The sequence below is a fragment of the Molothrus aeneus genome, chromosome 1 (genome assembly GCF_037042795.1).
Source record: "Molothrus aeneus isolate 106 chromosome 1, BPBGC_Maene_1.0, whole genome shotgun sequence".
Taxonomy (NCBI): domain Eukaryota; kingdom Metazoa; phylum Chordata; class Aves; order Passeriformes; family Icteridae; genus Molothrus; species Molothrus aeneus.
The window spans coordinates 81,108,164-81,123,435 of record NC_089646.1 but is presented as its reverse complement, the minus strand read 5'-3'; the positions used below and the strand labels follow the sequence as shown (position 1 = coordinate 81,123,435).

The 15,272-nt window shown below is 35.6% G+C and overlaps 1 protein-coding gene across 1 annotated transcript in view; it reads left to right on the top strand.

Moving 5' to 3' along the window:
• The window catches only part of MARCHF6 (membrane associated ring-CH-type finger 6), a 44,708-nt gene extending 30,263 nt beyond the window's left edge, over positions 1-14,445 (top strand). Inside the window, exons 19-26 of the mRNA XM_066559855.1 lie at positions 1,023-1,224; positions 2,626-2,695; positions 3,976-4,157; positions 5,297-5,431; positions 7,442-7,531; positions 8,923-9,055; positions 10,204-10,339; positions 11,400-14,445. Of these exons, the coding sequence (XP_066415952.1) occupies positions 1,023-1,224; positions 2,626-2,695; positions 3,976-4,157; positions 5,297-5,431; positions 7,442-7,531; positions 8,923-9,055; positions 10,204-10,339; positions 11,400-11,490 (1,039 nt within the window). The 3' untranslated portion in view covers positions 11,491-14,445. The remainder of the gene's footprint in view (positions 1-1,022; positions 1,225-2,625; positions 2,696-3,975; positions 4,158-5,296; positions 5,432-7,441; positions 7,532-8,922; positions 9,056-10,203; positions 10,340-11,399) is intronic.
• Positions 14,446-15,272: the final 827 nt, after the last annotated feature.

Below are 15,272 nucleotides of genomic sequence, written 5' to 3'. Positions count from 1 at the left end.
AGAATTATTCTTTGCTAAGTTATGTCTGAGAAAGTGAGTGAATGAATGATTTTTTTCTTCACTGTAACCCATAATATTTATTTTAGTTTCTCATAAGGAAACTGCTCACTCTCTATTCTCTTGGTTTACATTTTGAAGAAGTTTTTAATTATTTTCCAAGTTTTGATTGTGTTTAAGTATAGTGTAACAAGAGAGTTTTAGAGATTGTGATAGAAATGGCTCTTCTTACTCCAGTGTTGCAGCTCTTTAGGACAATTACAAATTACCTCTTCAGGAATTTTAGTTTAGCACAGATGAAAATGTTTTGCTCTGTTGTTCCCAAAAAGCAAACTGTTGGGTAAATTTAATTGCTATTAGAATATCTGCACATATCTTACTCTGCTAAAGCTGAAGAAAATTAAGTTTTAAATGTTCATTTTTAATCATAGTCAAATTTTGCTAATTGTATGGGTGGAAAACATCAACAGAATAATTTTTAAGTAGATTGATTTTTTTCCTAGGATTGATATTCTTAAAAAGCTGTGAACAGGTTTGAGCAATTTAGAATCTTCTTGAAAGACTCTGCCTGCCTCTGCAGTTTGACAGCACGTCCATAGCAATGCAGCACCAACCTTGTTTGGTTTAGGTTTGAAGGCCCTTGTTTCCTATAGAGCTTGGGTGACAGTAACATAAAAGCTGTCAGTAGAGCTCTGTGCTTACATGAACTGAAATATCCATGTAATTTTCCTTTCATGTGCACAACACCTTTAATACCAGGTGGTGTTTTTAAAGCAGTCAAACAGATAAGTGATCTTCCCTTGTGATGGGATTCTAACTGCATCCACACCAGCACTTTCCTTCTAAACTGTGTTTGTGATGATATTGAGTATGTTACCAAAAAAGGCTTATTTTACTTAATCAAGATTCTGCTAGTACTCCTGTATTAGTTTTGTACAACCTGTATGGATTCTGAGTAGGCCTATATTTCTGTAAGTTTCTCATTCATACCAAACAGAACAAAACTGAGATTTTGATTGTTGCAGGGATCTTCATTCTTACCTACTTGGTGATCAGGAAGAGAATGAAAACAATGCAAATCAGCAACCTAACAACCAGCATGCTCGCAATAATAATGCCATTCCAGTTGTGGGAGAAGGTCTCCATGCGGCCCATCAAGCCATACTTCAACAGGGAGGACCTGTGGGTTTCCAGCCTTATCGTAGGCCTTTAAAATTCCCACTCAGGGTATGTATACCTAACCCATCAAGAGAAAAGAAAAAGGCATTTGAGAAGTTTTTTTTTCTAAGAAAGATTTAGTCCACGTTAGCCCACCAGAAGTCACATGGTGTGTCCTGTTTTATATGGTTTGCAGCTTTCAAAAACATATAGTTGCAGTTGTGCTCATATAAGGCTTTTTTCAGCCTTAAATGTAAGACAATTACAATTTTATTTATGGATCCCGTATATGTTGAGTATTATGTGTCAATTGACATCTTATTTTCTTTACACAAAGTAATGGAGAGAAAGACAATAAGCCCCTCTCAAAAAGGTAGTTCAGGTGTGCCTCTAACAAAGCTTGGCTTTCAAGGGGGCATACTTTGTAGCTGAAGTGTATTTAGAACTATTTTGCCTTATTAAGAAAACAAACAGAGAACTTCTGTTGCTTCTGCATCTGTATTAAACATAGAAAGGCATCGTATAATACTTGAAAGTTCTAAATCCTTAAAATTAGAAAGGAAATTTTATTGGCAAGTACTTACATTTCTAGAATAATATACAGCTTAAACTAAATAGCTGTTTTGTTGTTAGTAGAACTCTGAGTTCTACTAACTCAGTTACTACTAGTTTCTAAATAGAAACTTCACCACAGCTCACTTAGTGTGGTTTCAGGTATAGCTGAAGAATGGAAGAATGGCTAACATTGGGTCAGTGTGGTATTGCATCTGAAGGTTCCTTCCTTTACACCCAAGTGTCTCGTCAAGGAAAGTCTGTTCCAGATTGAACTTTCTCTTGGCAGCCTGTTGGGATAAGGTGTTAGCTTTCCCATAGCAAGCTTGCTTGTTGTGTGGCTTTGATGATTAGTGAAGCAGAACTTCATAGTGCCTGGTGCTTGAGAAATATTTTAAAAAGTCAAGTACATGGTAATTCTCTGGTAAGGTGAAAACCTGGCTGAGGAGTAACCAGCTTCACTGTCAGCTTCTGGTCACAGAAACCTGAGCACATCAAGAAGAACTTTGTCAGCAAGGTTTTCCTATTAAAACCACTGTCTTGCTCATATGGTATACAGAGCTAGAAATCTTTCAGGATTATATGGGAGTCGTGCTGCTCAGTGCAGAAATTAAGAGATGGTCTTTTTTTATGTGACAAAGCAAAGATCTTAAGTCATTCTGGATTCAAATGTTATTTTTTACTGTTGGAACAGTTAATGGAAAGTCTTAGAAATACACAACACTGCAGGTGTTCTGCATGTACTGTGGTTAGGTTTCTTTTTGCTCATTTATTTATAGTGAAACATCAGTTAGTATTTGAACATCATAGTTTAGCTGCCTTTCTAGGATGATGTATTTTTTTGTACTGGGGTTTCTTGGGGTTTGGTTAAATAACTTTCTTACGAACTTCCCTTCCTTTTTTTTTTCTCTTTTTCAGATATTTCTTTTGATTGTTTTCATGTGCATAACATTACTGATTGCTAGTCTTATCTGCCTTACCTTACCAGGTGAGTCTATTACAGTAAACTATCATTAAAAACAACTCAGTATGCTGCCATGCCCAACCATGGCAGATGTTTTGAAATCATTGTTGGAAGTCAAAAGGCAAAAATATGGAAACTAGTCTCATTTTTAATAATTGTCATCAAATTGTAATCAAAAAATCTAAATGATAGAGATTGCCATTCCCTTTTTGTTGTAGAATAATTTTCCTCTGAGGACAGGAGTTCAGGTGCTTCAGTCTTGGTAGTATTGACTGGAAAATAATTTAAACTCTTGCACCTGTTTTACTGTTTCGAGAAGAAAAATATGTAGAATGCTTCCAGGTCTTTACAGTATTTTCTTTAATTAAATATTCTGAGGGTGTCATTTTTGAGTATTGCGAGGAGCAGGGAGTTGGACTCAATGATCCTTCCAACTCGAGATGCTCTATGATTCGGTCATCTTGACACGTCACTAGAAGATTTTGTGAAGTGGCATGTATATCACTTTAAAATGTCTGAATAAGTACTTCAAAAACAATTGGTATTTTTAAAAATAATTTTGAGTAAATGAAGCCATGTCAACCAGCATAAATTTCATAAGCTGTCTGCTGTAATACCATGTAATTTATACCTTCTTCTATTAATGAAGAATTTCATAATCTGTCTGTTGTAATACCATGTAATTTATACCTTCTTCTATTAATGATCCCAAAGTCAATAATACGTTGAGATCAAAGTTATAAATTCTGCAATTGTTTTAGTAGTAGGACGTAAAATAATTCTGCTGTAATACTAAGGAAATGAAAACACTATTAAAAATTAACTATAGCAAATTAGTCTCCCATTTTTGTCAGAGAACTTTAGAAGCCCCATCAGTAAGTCTTAAAAAATCACATGAAGCAGTGAAACAACCCAAAGAGAGTTCGTATAATTTTAAGTTCAAGCTTACACGCTAATGCATGATCGCTGTTGCAGTTCTGAAGATCAGTGTTTAGGCTCTGAACAGTGCTTTGTTTTGCTGTAGCTCAGGTCTCATTTGCCTCAGCTCAGGTCAGGTTTCATTGCTGACCTAATGAAAATTTACGTGGAAAAAATTTCTATATGTTTATTTGGCATCATTTTTGAAGCCATTTGCATAGTGCTTCACACCTGCATTATGGGTGTAGTACCAAAAAAACTGTTTTATGATGAATAATATTTATGCAGGAATATTTCAGATAAATTTGCTAAGTACTTTTTTAATAAGCATCCTTCTCTAATACATCCAGAAGCATTACTGTATGTAACAGTGCTTGTGTTTTCAGTGTTCGCTGGCCGGTGGTTAATGTCATTTTGGACGGGGACTGCCAAAATCCATGAGCTGTACACAGCTGCCTGTGGTCTTTATGTCTGTTGGCTGACTATCCGAGCTGTGACAGTGCTGGTTGCCTGGATGCCACAGGGTCGTAGAGTCATTTTCCAGAAGGTCAAAGAATGGTCTCTCATGGTGAGTCTTGAGAAAAAATTCTACTGAATTACAAAAAAATTAGCTGATGGGGCTTGTTTCATTTTTTGCTTGCAGGCTTTACTCTCTTTCACAGAAACCTGGAAGCTTAACTATTTACTTGTTTGGTTACATGAAATTATCAAAAGGAAAAACCTAATAAAGCTGATAGATGATGATGACCATATCTCTACAAAGTAGCTTGATGCATATTTTCAAGAAGATCTTTACTGGCTGTTGAACTTGCATTGTTCAAATAAAAGATACTTTCCTCAAAAATATTAATTATGAGGAATTGACAGTCTCAGCATGCAAACAAATTCATACCCCAACTTTTTATCTTGGTTTTGGTTTTGAGGATTTCTGCAGTAGATTTCCTGCTAGTTCCTTTAAACTTAAATAGCATAAATGTATCTTGTTGTGGACATTTTAATGTGCTTATTGAATTGTTACACTGTATGTGTTCTTCATGTACTACCATGTTTCCCAAATACCTCATCCATAATTTTCATTTTAGCTTCTTTAAGATCTTAGCTTCTTCAAGAAAATTCATAGTTAAAGCTTAATTTCTACTTGTTCTTTGCCACTTCTCCTTATCATGTTAATTAAGAGTCAGGCTATTTTGTATGATGCAGTTAAATTAAGAGACTTTTAGAATAAATAAAGATTCAAATATGGTGCTCTGAGTCCTCTATTTTTAAGTCAAATATTCCACAATGACTGGATTTTTAAGGTTTGTTGTGTTCCAGAGAATTGGAAATTGGCAGTTTTGGAAAAAAATTTTAGTTTCCCAACATATGAGCATATGCAATGTATTGAAGTGCCATTGGATAGTATTCCCTTTTGAGAACAGTCAATGTGATTTTATGGTTTAGAGCTATATGAGTACAAGTAGGAACAGTCATGATTTTTTCTGGAATTCCTTTTCCTATGGAATAGGACCCAATCTTGAAAATTTGGATTGCAAAACTATGTATGTAGTAAAAATTGTTTCTAGGGGTGTATATGTGTGAAATAGAGGTCTTTGTAGTTTTGGGGTTTATTTACCAGGGCTGTGAGTTTATGTAGTTCTAATTACATTTTTGAGTTTAAACGAAGAATCCTCTGGTAAATATATTAATGAAATGTCTTGGGTTCTTTAGATAATGAAGACATTGATAGTGGCTATACTGCTCGCTGGTGTGGTTCCACTTTTGCTTGGTCTTTTGTTTGAACTGGTCATCGTCGCACCTTTGAGAGTTCCTTTGGATCAAACACCTCTCTTCTATCCCTGGCAGGTCAGTTGCTCCCACTCTTTTGCTGCTGTTGATGTAAGGAGTATGGGCTGCCTTGCTTCATGTGGATTTGGTGCTTCAAAGCATTTTCCACAAATATGTTTGTATGTGGCAGAGAAAAGGCAGCTGGTCTGGATGTGAGAATTATTTGAACCAAAAGGATATGCTGAGGAATTTAAACTATGAAAAGCTGAACTGTTGTGAGATTACATCAAAGGTTGCATTTCAGTGATCAGCTATTTTTCCAGTAGCATAATTGTAAAGTTATGTAAGAAATTGGTATATCTATATGAATGTATGCACAGATGTACATACTCTAATCCTTCTGGAAAACTTTCTGCATACAGTTATGCAGAAAGAGGTTCTGGTAATTTTTTTTTCTTTGTAAGATTTTAATTCAGTATAAGGCACATTATGAATGTAATTTTTAAATTATTTAGGATTGTGCTGGTTTTGGCCTGACTTGTCAAATCATTATACAAAATTTTGAGGTAGTTGTGTTTTATTACTCTTCAGTCCAGTCTCACAGGCTGAATGCAAATTTCTGTCCTGCAAGTTGGGAGACGAAATGAGGATAGAGTGGATTGAATGACAAATGCTTCTTCCATCACCTAGGCTGAATTATGAAAAAAGTCATAACTCGAAGAAACCCAGCTGAGGGGACCATAACTCAGAGCATCTAGAATGCCATTTCTAAATAACAAGAAAGCGTTCAGGGACAGTGACTTTTTAAGCTGCCCTAAACTTTCATTTACTTTCAATATCCAAATGTTTGAAAGCCGTAATACAAAGAAGAATTTGGCTACTAATTTGATTATTCCATATTTTAAAATCCAAGTATATTTTGAGCTGAGTAGATGACCAGAAAATCAGGACATCATATAATTACAGTGGTAGATGATCATGCTTTCCAAACAATTTTGGAAAGAATTTGTAATGCTAGAGATTATAAAAATTCTTTACTATTGCACATTAGTTCCTTAAAAGTTTTAAAAGAAGTATACTGAAAAGCTTTATTTTCATGTAGCAGAACTTCTTCAAAATATAGGATAAGTGGGATTTGAGACTTGTTCTAAATGAACAAAGAACTATCAAAATTGAGACTAATTTCCATTTTTCCCAAAAGAGTTATGCAGAGGTTACATCATTAAATAAACATGAATCAACTTTAACACTGGTGCTTTTTTTGTAACAATTTTAAAAATCATTTAGAATTGGCATTAACAAAAGTTGTCTTTTTAAATAATCAGTTGAAGAAAATGTATTTCCCCAGCAGGTTAAGAAAGTTAATTTAGTCTATGATGTCCCAAGCCTTACCAGTTCTTAGCTGGTTATTCTACTTTATCAGCCTATGTTTTGCATTCTATTTTTGGTGGTTTTTATTGAAAATCTCTTACAAATATCTGTAATCCAGAAAGGATGGACTTATGATGTGAAGTGTTTACTAGAAGCCAATAGTTAGTGTCCTAATTCCGTGCCATAATAATTGCAGTTTATGTCAAAACATAAAGTTTCCACCAAGGAGTGTGACTTTTTTTGTTAAGAACATTGTTTTGCTTTAAGCTTTCTTACATCAGGCAGGGTTTTGGGAATAATTAAACTTCAGAAGAACTTGTTTCCTAATGTATGTTATCATCTTTGTATCTTTTTTCTATTCTTCTATAGAGAAAGGAAATTAATTTCCTTTTATGTAAGTTAGTTTTTAACCAGAATGTTAGTCAATTCCTTTAAGTCTAATGTTTTTATTTTGTATTTGCCTTTGGTTTAATAGAAGTAGTGATTTTCCTGGTCCCATGGAGCTAAATTTACAGATGTCAGTTAATCTTGAGAGCATTCTCTTTTTCATAGGAATCTGCAGATGATGTCATCTCTTTGGATCAATGTCCCATGTAAATGGAAAAGTAATTATATTTTCACTAATAAGTAATATTAACACATTGCTCTTAAAGCTTTTGGTTGTCAGACTTTTTAAAGATATGTTATTGCTAACACTATAATTTTTTACAAAATTAGGACTGGGCTCTTGGAGTTCTGCATGCCAAAATAATTGCTGCCATAACACTGATGGGTCCCCAGTGGTGGCTGAAAACAGTTATTGAACAGGTAGGAAAAATTCTTCATGTGAATTATCTGTATAGTACATTTTTTATGTTTCTAACTGTGTGTCAAAAAACAGTGTTACTCTTGCAGTAATGGAGTAACTGAGTAGAATTCAACTAGTCTTGTAAAAACCGTTTAAATTGTATAGCCCAATCCATTAAGGTACACTTAACAGTAAAACAAAAACTCAGAAATCTGAATTCAAGAAAATGCTTTGTATACATATATGCATTTTTCTCAGGTTTGTAATAAAATGAGAAAGAAACATGATTATTTCTTCAGATGAAGTCTGTGTGTCCAAATACTTGTCCAAATATTGGACAATATTTACCTCCACAAGTCAAGAACACAGAATTTTGCTTTCTCTGCAGCTGTAGTGATTACCTCGTTCATAGATCAGTAGAGATGAAAGACACAATTTCTGTTCCCCTTTGATTATTAAGCAACACAGAACAGTTTCTCTGAGCAGTTCAGAGTCACATGGCCTGTAGCTTTGTTAGAAGTATTTTTTTCTTGCTTATAACTGTTAAATTACATAGTTGCAATCTCAATGAAGTATCTCAGTTGTTTGTCAGAAGGTAATATCTCAGCCCTGCACTGTATGTGATGCTTGTGGTGCATGTCCCAACCTCTGTACACAAGGTGCCTCTCGTGAGTAAGTCTAGCACATAGTCCTTTATTAAATCACTTCAGCTGTCACACTGCAGAAATACAGTCTTAGTCTGGGACTTTGATGCATACCACAGCTCCCTGTTCCATTCTGAACACTCTCCATGGGCTGTTTACCCACTTTCCTGAGCCTTCCAGGCTGTGGCACAGAGGCCATTGTTTAGCTGTAGCTGGTAGCCATTCAAAACTGGTTTTTTCCCATGCTTAATCTGGTTATGTTTTGACTTTAGCTTCTGGTAGTAACTGCAGAAGCTTAGGAATTGTGGAGGCCTTTTTTTCAGGAACAGACTATGTACAGAGGCTCTGGTCTGCCCCACCAAATAAAATAGGATCCTATTTTCTGCCCACTACAAAATGTAATAATTTATTCTATTAGCCTATACAGGATCCTCTTCTAGTAAGTTAACAGTACAAAGTGATCCCAGGTCACCCACAGAACCATTGTCCACAGCTCTATTAAATGATCTTTCAGAAGATCCCTTGCTTTCCTGCAACTGAATCACAACTCTGTTCCAGATTAAACTGGTCTCTTGGGCATTGTTTAAATGATTTCCTGGAACCTTCATGATGTAAATTGGCAGAGTTTTTTCTTCTTCAGCTGTGGCCGTGGGAGCACCCATTTCCTTTCATAAGAAGAATTGTGTAAAACCTTTTAATTATTACTGTAAGTGCAAAGCAAGGCTTTCTTAATTAATCTGTTCTACTTCTAACTTGTTCCATTTTAGGTATATGCAAATGGGATTCGTAACATTGACTTACACTTCATCATCCGTAAACTGGCAGCACCTGTAATCTCTGTCCTCTTACTTTCCCTGTGTGTGCCGTACATCATAGCTTCTGGTGTTGTACCTTTACTGGGTATGTATGCATTCAGAACTCTTATTTGTCATCTTATGGTTTACAGCAGGGTAAATATGTTTGTGGAAATAAAACTTCAAGCTTTAGTTTATTTTAAAAAACAAACAAAAAACCCCCCACAAAACCCAAACAAAAAACTCCTCTTCTGCTGACAAGTGTAAATGTTTAAAGACTTCCAAGAATCACACCATGTTCCAGGAATATTGTCCAAATGCTTCTTGAACTCTGTCAAGCTTGGTGCTGTGACCACTTCCCTGAGGAGCTTGTGCCAGTGCCCAACCACCCTCTGGGGGAAGAACCTTTTTCTAATACCCAACCCAAGCCCTTCCCTAGCACAGCTTGAGGCTGCTCCTTGGGTCCTGTCACTGGTCACCACAGTGAAGAAATCAGTGTCTGCCCCTCCTCTTACTCAGGAGGAGGGGCAGACACTGATTTTTTTCTCTGGTGCATTTTAGGTATCCAGCTAGTTTGGGAAAGGAATGATTAATTCATTTCTTTGGACAATCAGCCTTTGATTTTAGTCCCTCTAGGAGCTATACTGAGCTGAGGCCGTCTTTTTCTGACTTGTCAGATTGTAAATAAAATTTAAAACGGGTGAAAATCCTGGGTTTATTTTGAGGTTTTAATAGTATTAAAATGTAAATTTTAAATATATAGGGTTTTTTCAGACTTTCCTATTTCCTCACAATTGAGGTAAATAATTTGATTAGAACCAGGGTATATAAGCTTTTTCATCAAGACTTGTCTTGTACTAGTTAGTTTTGATGTTAACATGTTCAAGAAGTCCCATTTTATTCTTCAGTCTCACTTGAATGCTGACTTTTATTGTGTTGACTTTTCTGACACGAGAAGTCAGTAAGCAGATAAGGAGAAGTTAATAGGCAAAAAGAACTGATAAGCTCTTTTCTTTTTCTACCGTGGATTTTCACTCTGTTAATGGAAAACTTTCTGCTTGTAGTGCTTCAGATTAAAAAGAACAGCAGCTGTCACGTTGGATCTTTGAAGTAAATGGATGTGTCATTTATTTCACAGCCCTTCTACTGAAGTATAACTGAAGTATAAAAAGTATGGAAGCAAGTAGAGAAGCAGAAATATGTGAGTTAGCTCAGCAGTATTACAATGTCTAAGGATTGTGTCTTGTTTTGTAGGGGTTACTGCTGAAATGCAGAACCTCGTTCAGCGACGCATTTATCCTTTTCTGCTTATGGTGGTGGTTTTGATGGGAATTCTGTCCTTCCAAGTCCGCCAGTTCAAGCGCCTTTATGAACATATTAAAAATGACAAGTGAGTATATAGTGGGGGATTTTAAATTTTTCCCCTTTATATATATCTATATATGTGAATACTTCAGGTCGAATTCAGGTGTTGTAAATACTTAGGACTAAAAGGGTTTTTTAAGTTTTCTAGACAAATGACTCTTTAAGACAGACAGACTGTTCTTAGCAGATGTTTTATCTGTGGTTCAGGTAGATAAACACAGGAATAGACTGTCTTTATAAAGGGAAGACACTTCCCCATGTCTAACATGAGTGTGTTTTCCCACAAATGAAGCTGACTGTTGGTCTCATCTGTAGTCTTGAATGACAGATTAATGTAATGAATTACAACATACCTGGAAGTTAAAATCATGTCTCAAGCTGCTGCTTATAAAACCATTTCTTCAACCTTTTCTGCATAACTGTTTTTCTTACTCTTTTACTTATTAGTCCAACTAACCTGTTAAAGAATGTTCAGTTGTTCTGATAGTTTGTCCTTACTAAATTTTGTGTGGTTTTCAGTAATTATTACTCTGTATTACTCAGAAGCCTGATAAAAATAATAATTTTCCTATTCTTTTCTGGTTATCTCGCTTAGTTGAGCCTCTTATTTGTGTTATTAAATTATTCTTGGTGTTACCCTAATTACCTTTTTTATGGGTTATTAAGAAGATTAGCAACTAATTTAGCAACTAATTCATAGGTGTGTAGGGCTCTTGTACATGCAGAACTAGCATGCAAATAGGAAGCATGAAAAGGAATTCAGGTGGCAAAAAATGTGGAACAATGATAGGAAAAAGGAATAATGTGAAAGGTATGAAAACTGTTAAGCTGCTGAGATAGTTAAATTTCTTTCAATATCACACTAAAGATATCTTGCAGCCCTTAAGCTTTCCATGGAGTAGCATCAGGATATTTTCTTTCCCTTTAAGAAAGCTTAAGGACCAGCTAAAGTTCCTCCTTTACAATTTATAGAATAACTTTTTATTGAAATGAAAAAATTACTTTGGCAGCAAAGGAGATAGAGTGGATTTGTGTTAAAAAATAGTATTCCCTTGTGTTAATTTCTGTTCTTACTGTGATCCCAGGTACCTTGTTGGACAACGACTTGTGAATTATGAACGGAAGTCTGGTAAACCAGGCACATCAACAACTCCACCTCAGTCTTCACAAGAATAGATGGTCATATTAAACATCTTGACCTTCCCTTTGCCTTTACATGTCCTTTTTTCATAGACTTTTCTCGTCTTTGGATATCTCTCCCAATAATACTCTCAGCAGTGTTTTGGCTTCTGTTGGTAGCATCCAGATAGCAGTTAAGGCTCTGTTTCTTATCTGCATTTTCTGAGGTTGTAAATGCTGTCTGAGATCTGTATATGTGTATATAGCAGTGTCCTGACACCCTAAAACCTTGGATTAAAAAGAATGTGCATTGTACATCTTTAAAAAGTATATTAATTTATTAAATCTAGTTGTCACTTTATTTTGGACTGCTGTTCTGTTGACAATGTGCCACAAAGCAATAGTGCAAAGAGGCAAGATGTTTTTATAAAATTTGGAGCTTACTTTATGGTGTTCATAACAGTTCTTATTGTAGTAATACAGTATGATTTTTCATGAGTGGAAAGGCCACATAGAGAATATCAAAAGTAAATAACTGTCTTACAGTCAGCAATGAAGTTGCTGTGTCAAGAACATAATGAACTATGTATCTTGCTGTCCAGTCTTTTTTATTATTTTGTATAACACCAAAGCTGTTGTACATTTTTCTATTGCCTGATTGTTTTTCATGTGTCAGAGTTTGTAATATTGTACAGTTGCTGTTAAATCAAGAAAATATTTCCTCTTCTGAGAATTCAGATCTACTTGTTGAGGCTCAGCTGGATTTTTCTATTTGGTTGAAGGGGGTAGATGGGTGTTTGCTTTGGGATCAGGATTCCATTAATTGAAGCAGTAAGTAAAAATTTACTAAGGCTAGGTGATGGAAGTATTTAAAGGTACCAAGAAAAATTAAATAGGTTCACAACTTAAATTGTAGCCAATTTCTTATCAATATTAGAATTTTTCAGGATCTCAAGAAAAGGGATGAATCTTAACTGATGTGCTTGCACAGCACGAAGAGCATAGTGTAAGCAACGTCCTGACCTGATCCTTAGTTAAACGGCGTGAAATCTCTTTTCTGTAAGTTACCAAAGTTGAAAATTGTAGTATGAATTCTATATTGCACAATTACTTTTAAAAAAACCAAACCCAACCAAAAAAAATTCTCTCAGAATTGGTCACTGTGAATTTTTACAGGAATAATACTGAGGAAGTGATTTATCATGAACCATTTATGGCCTAAGGGGCAGGGAAATACATATGCTATTAAACAGGCAAGGAAAAGTTAGCAGATTTCTTTGCAAGAACACAGTCAAACAAGAGCCACCAAATCAAGTCTGTGTTATTTCTATATGTAGATAGTTCTTTTGCAGTAATATTTGGGGGTGGGGGTGGGGGTTATGTAGATAAAGAAAACACATAACAGTATCTCAAAGCTTTAAGTAGCATCAAATCACATGCTTAGATTGCAGTATCTTTCCTGGACCAATGTGGAAAATGTGAATATCCATTGCAGTAATGAGAAAGTGAATAGAACATTTAACTTGCTATTCAGTACACTCTCCTTCAGTATTCTGTACTTACCATGTGTGTATATAATTAATACTTGAGAATCTGGCAGGTGCTTTTAAAGTGTCATCTCCTTTTATTGATGTTGCATCTCTGATCTGACATGGTATGAGCTAATGTGGTCCAGACTGTAATGGTGGTAGTTCATTCTTTGGTGTCTGGACTCATGTTCTAAGGCAGTGAGCGCAAGCCAAATGCATCTAAATCTAGTGGCAGGAGGATTGGGCTGTCACTCTCAGATCCATACTATTTTACAGAATTACTGTTGTCCTGATGGTTTTGAACCACAAATATTACTCTTTGGAGTGATTTATTAGAAAATTTCCAGTGAAATGAAATCATAGAAAAATAGCCAAAATATTTTTTTCATTTACTGTTGCTGATTTAATGCTGAACTGAGTCTATATTCGCCCCATATATTTTTGATGTGCATAAATATTGCATTTGATTATTTACAGTGGTGTACATTGTGGGACAGATATATTTTCACAATAATAAATTCACTGGTAACATACATTATTACTTATGCCAAGATTCTGTTTTTGACATACCTTTCACAAACAGTTCCAAAATGGTCTTGCCACTCAAATGTTGCAAGCACTGCTGTGCATCATGCAGAATTTGCAGTAGTGTGGTACTTGTAACTGTGTTTTTATCCAGACAAACTGGTCTTAATATTAAAATTTATTAAGAAAAAGCCTTTGTGCTGTTTCTACTGGTATTTTACAAGTCATGAAAGAAAACAGCAAATCAGGTCAGTCACGCAATGTGAACTGCAGCTATTTTGATGTAGCTTACAGTATCTGTAATTGCTTTTTTTTAAATGGAAAACTGGTTTCAAATCCAACTGTTGTGCTGGCATTTGCACTGCTTTACAGATCCCAGGTAAAGTTTGTTTCCAGAACTGTCCATTGTGAACTTCTCAGAAATCTCATCTCCTCATCTTATTTTTACACATTTTGAAAGAATATGGAGGTTGTAGAGAACAGGAATTAAATAACAGTACTTTATAAATTGTTTTAAATTTCAGTGGTTTGCCTTATTGTGTGCTGTGTACTCCCCTGGCATAGAAACCTGATAAGTAAGCATGAAAGTGGCTGTTTCTGACACAGCTGATGAACCCTGTACCAGTGGCTTCCATCTGTGCTGGAGTGATGCAGAGTGGTGTGTGCTCCTGTTACTTTTCAAGTGGGAAAGTGTGGGGGGGAGCGGGGGGAACTCTTCCACCACAATTTGTGTTGACCTTGGTCTTGACTGGAGGGGTTGGAGGTGTGTACTGGCTCAGTTGTATCTCCTTTGTGTGTTGAGAATCTGATGCTGTTGTTAGTTCCACAAGCCTTCATCCAAGAACTGTCAGATGGCTCTGTAGCTATCTTGTGCATATTGAAAAAAGTTAATTGCAGAATAGCTTTGACTGTTTTTACACAGGTTATTTTATATTGATTAAAAATAGTTAAAACTCTGCATCTTTTCTGTCTGCCCCTTCTCTATTGAGTGAAGCAGAAGTTACTTGATTTTGTTTCTGAGGGCCCTTCAGTATCTGTAACTGCTTTGTGTCAGTGACTTCCTCAGTAAGATGCCAACTCCAGCCCATTACAGTGCTCACATCACTTTTCTGCTGAGTGCATTAATTCTTTCCTTGCCTTCCCCTATGCTTGCGTAAAGGTCCTCATAAAAATCTTCACAGCAGCCGCGCTGTTCTTCAGAGAACTCTGTAAAAAGCTTCACAAAGGCCTGTACCTCACAAAGCACAAATGACTGGGGTTTGATTGCCTGGCATGCTGATCAGCATCATTGTGTTTCCTTGGACGTCACTGTCCATTTTTCTACATCCAGATTGGAAAGGTTTTGTGGTAGGATCAGTGTTCTTGTTCTGCTTGCCTTGGGAATTATGGCCATGGTACAGCCTGGGCAATGAGTGAGGTTCTTGGCAGAAATTATGATACAAATAGTAAAAACATTAAACAAGGAATTGAATCTTGGTAGTGTAATGAAGTTCTGGGTGCAAAATAAAAGAAGCTGTTTTCTGAAAAGAGATGAGGAAACAACTTTTACAAAGCATAATGGTAAGTTAGAGCTCTCTTACTGTGGCATTTCAGTTCTTAATTAGTAGCTGGAACTAAAAAATTGCATAGTTAACAGCAATTTTTTAAAACTGTGCATCTGGTTTTAATTTCTTCATTAAGAAGTAACCATAAATTGAGAAATTATATGCAGAAATCAAAGTTACTCAATAATGGAAAATTTTTAAAGATTGTATTTCTAGAGGTCAAATACTATTTCAAAATAAA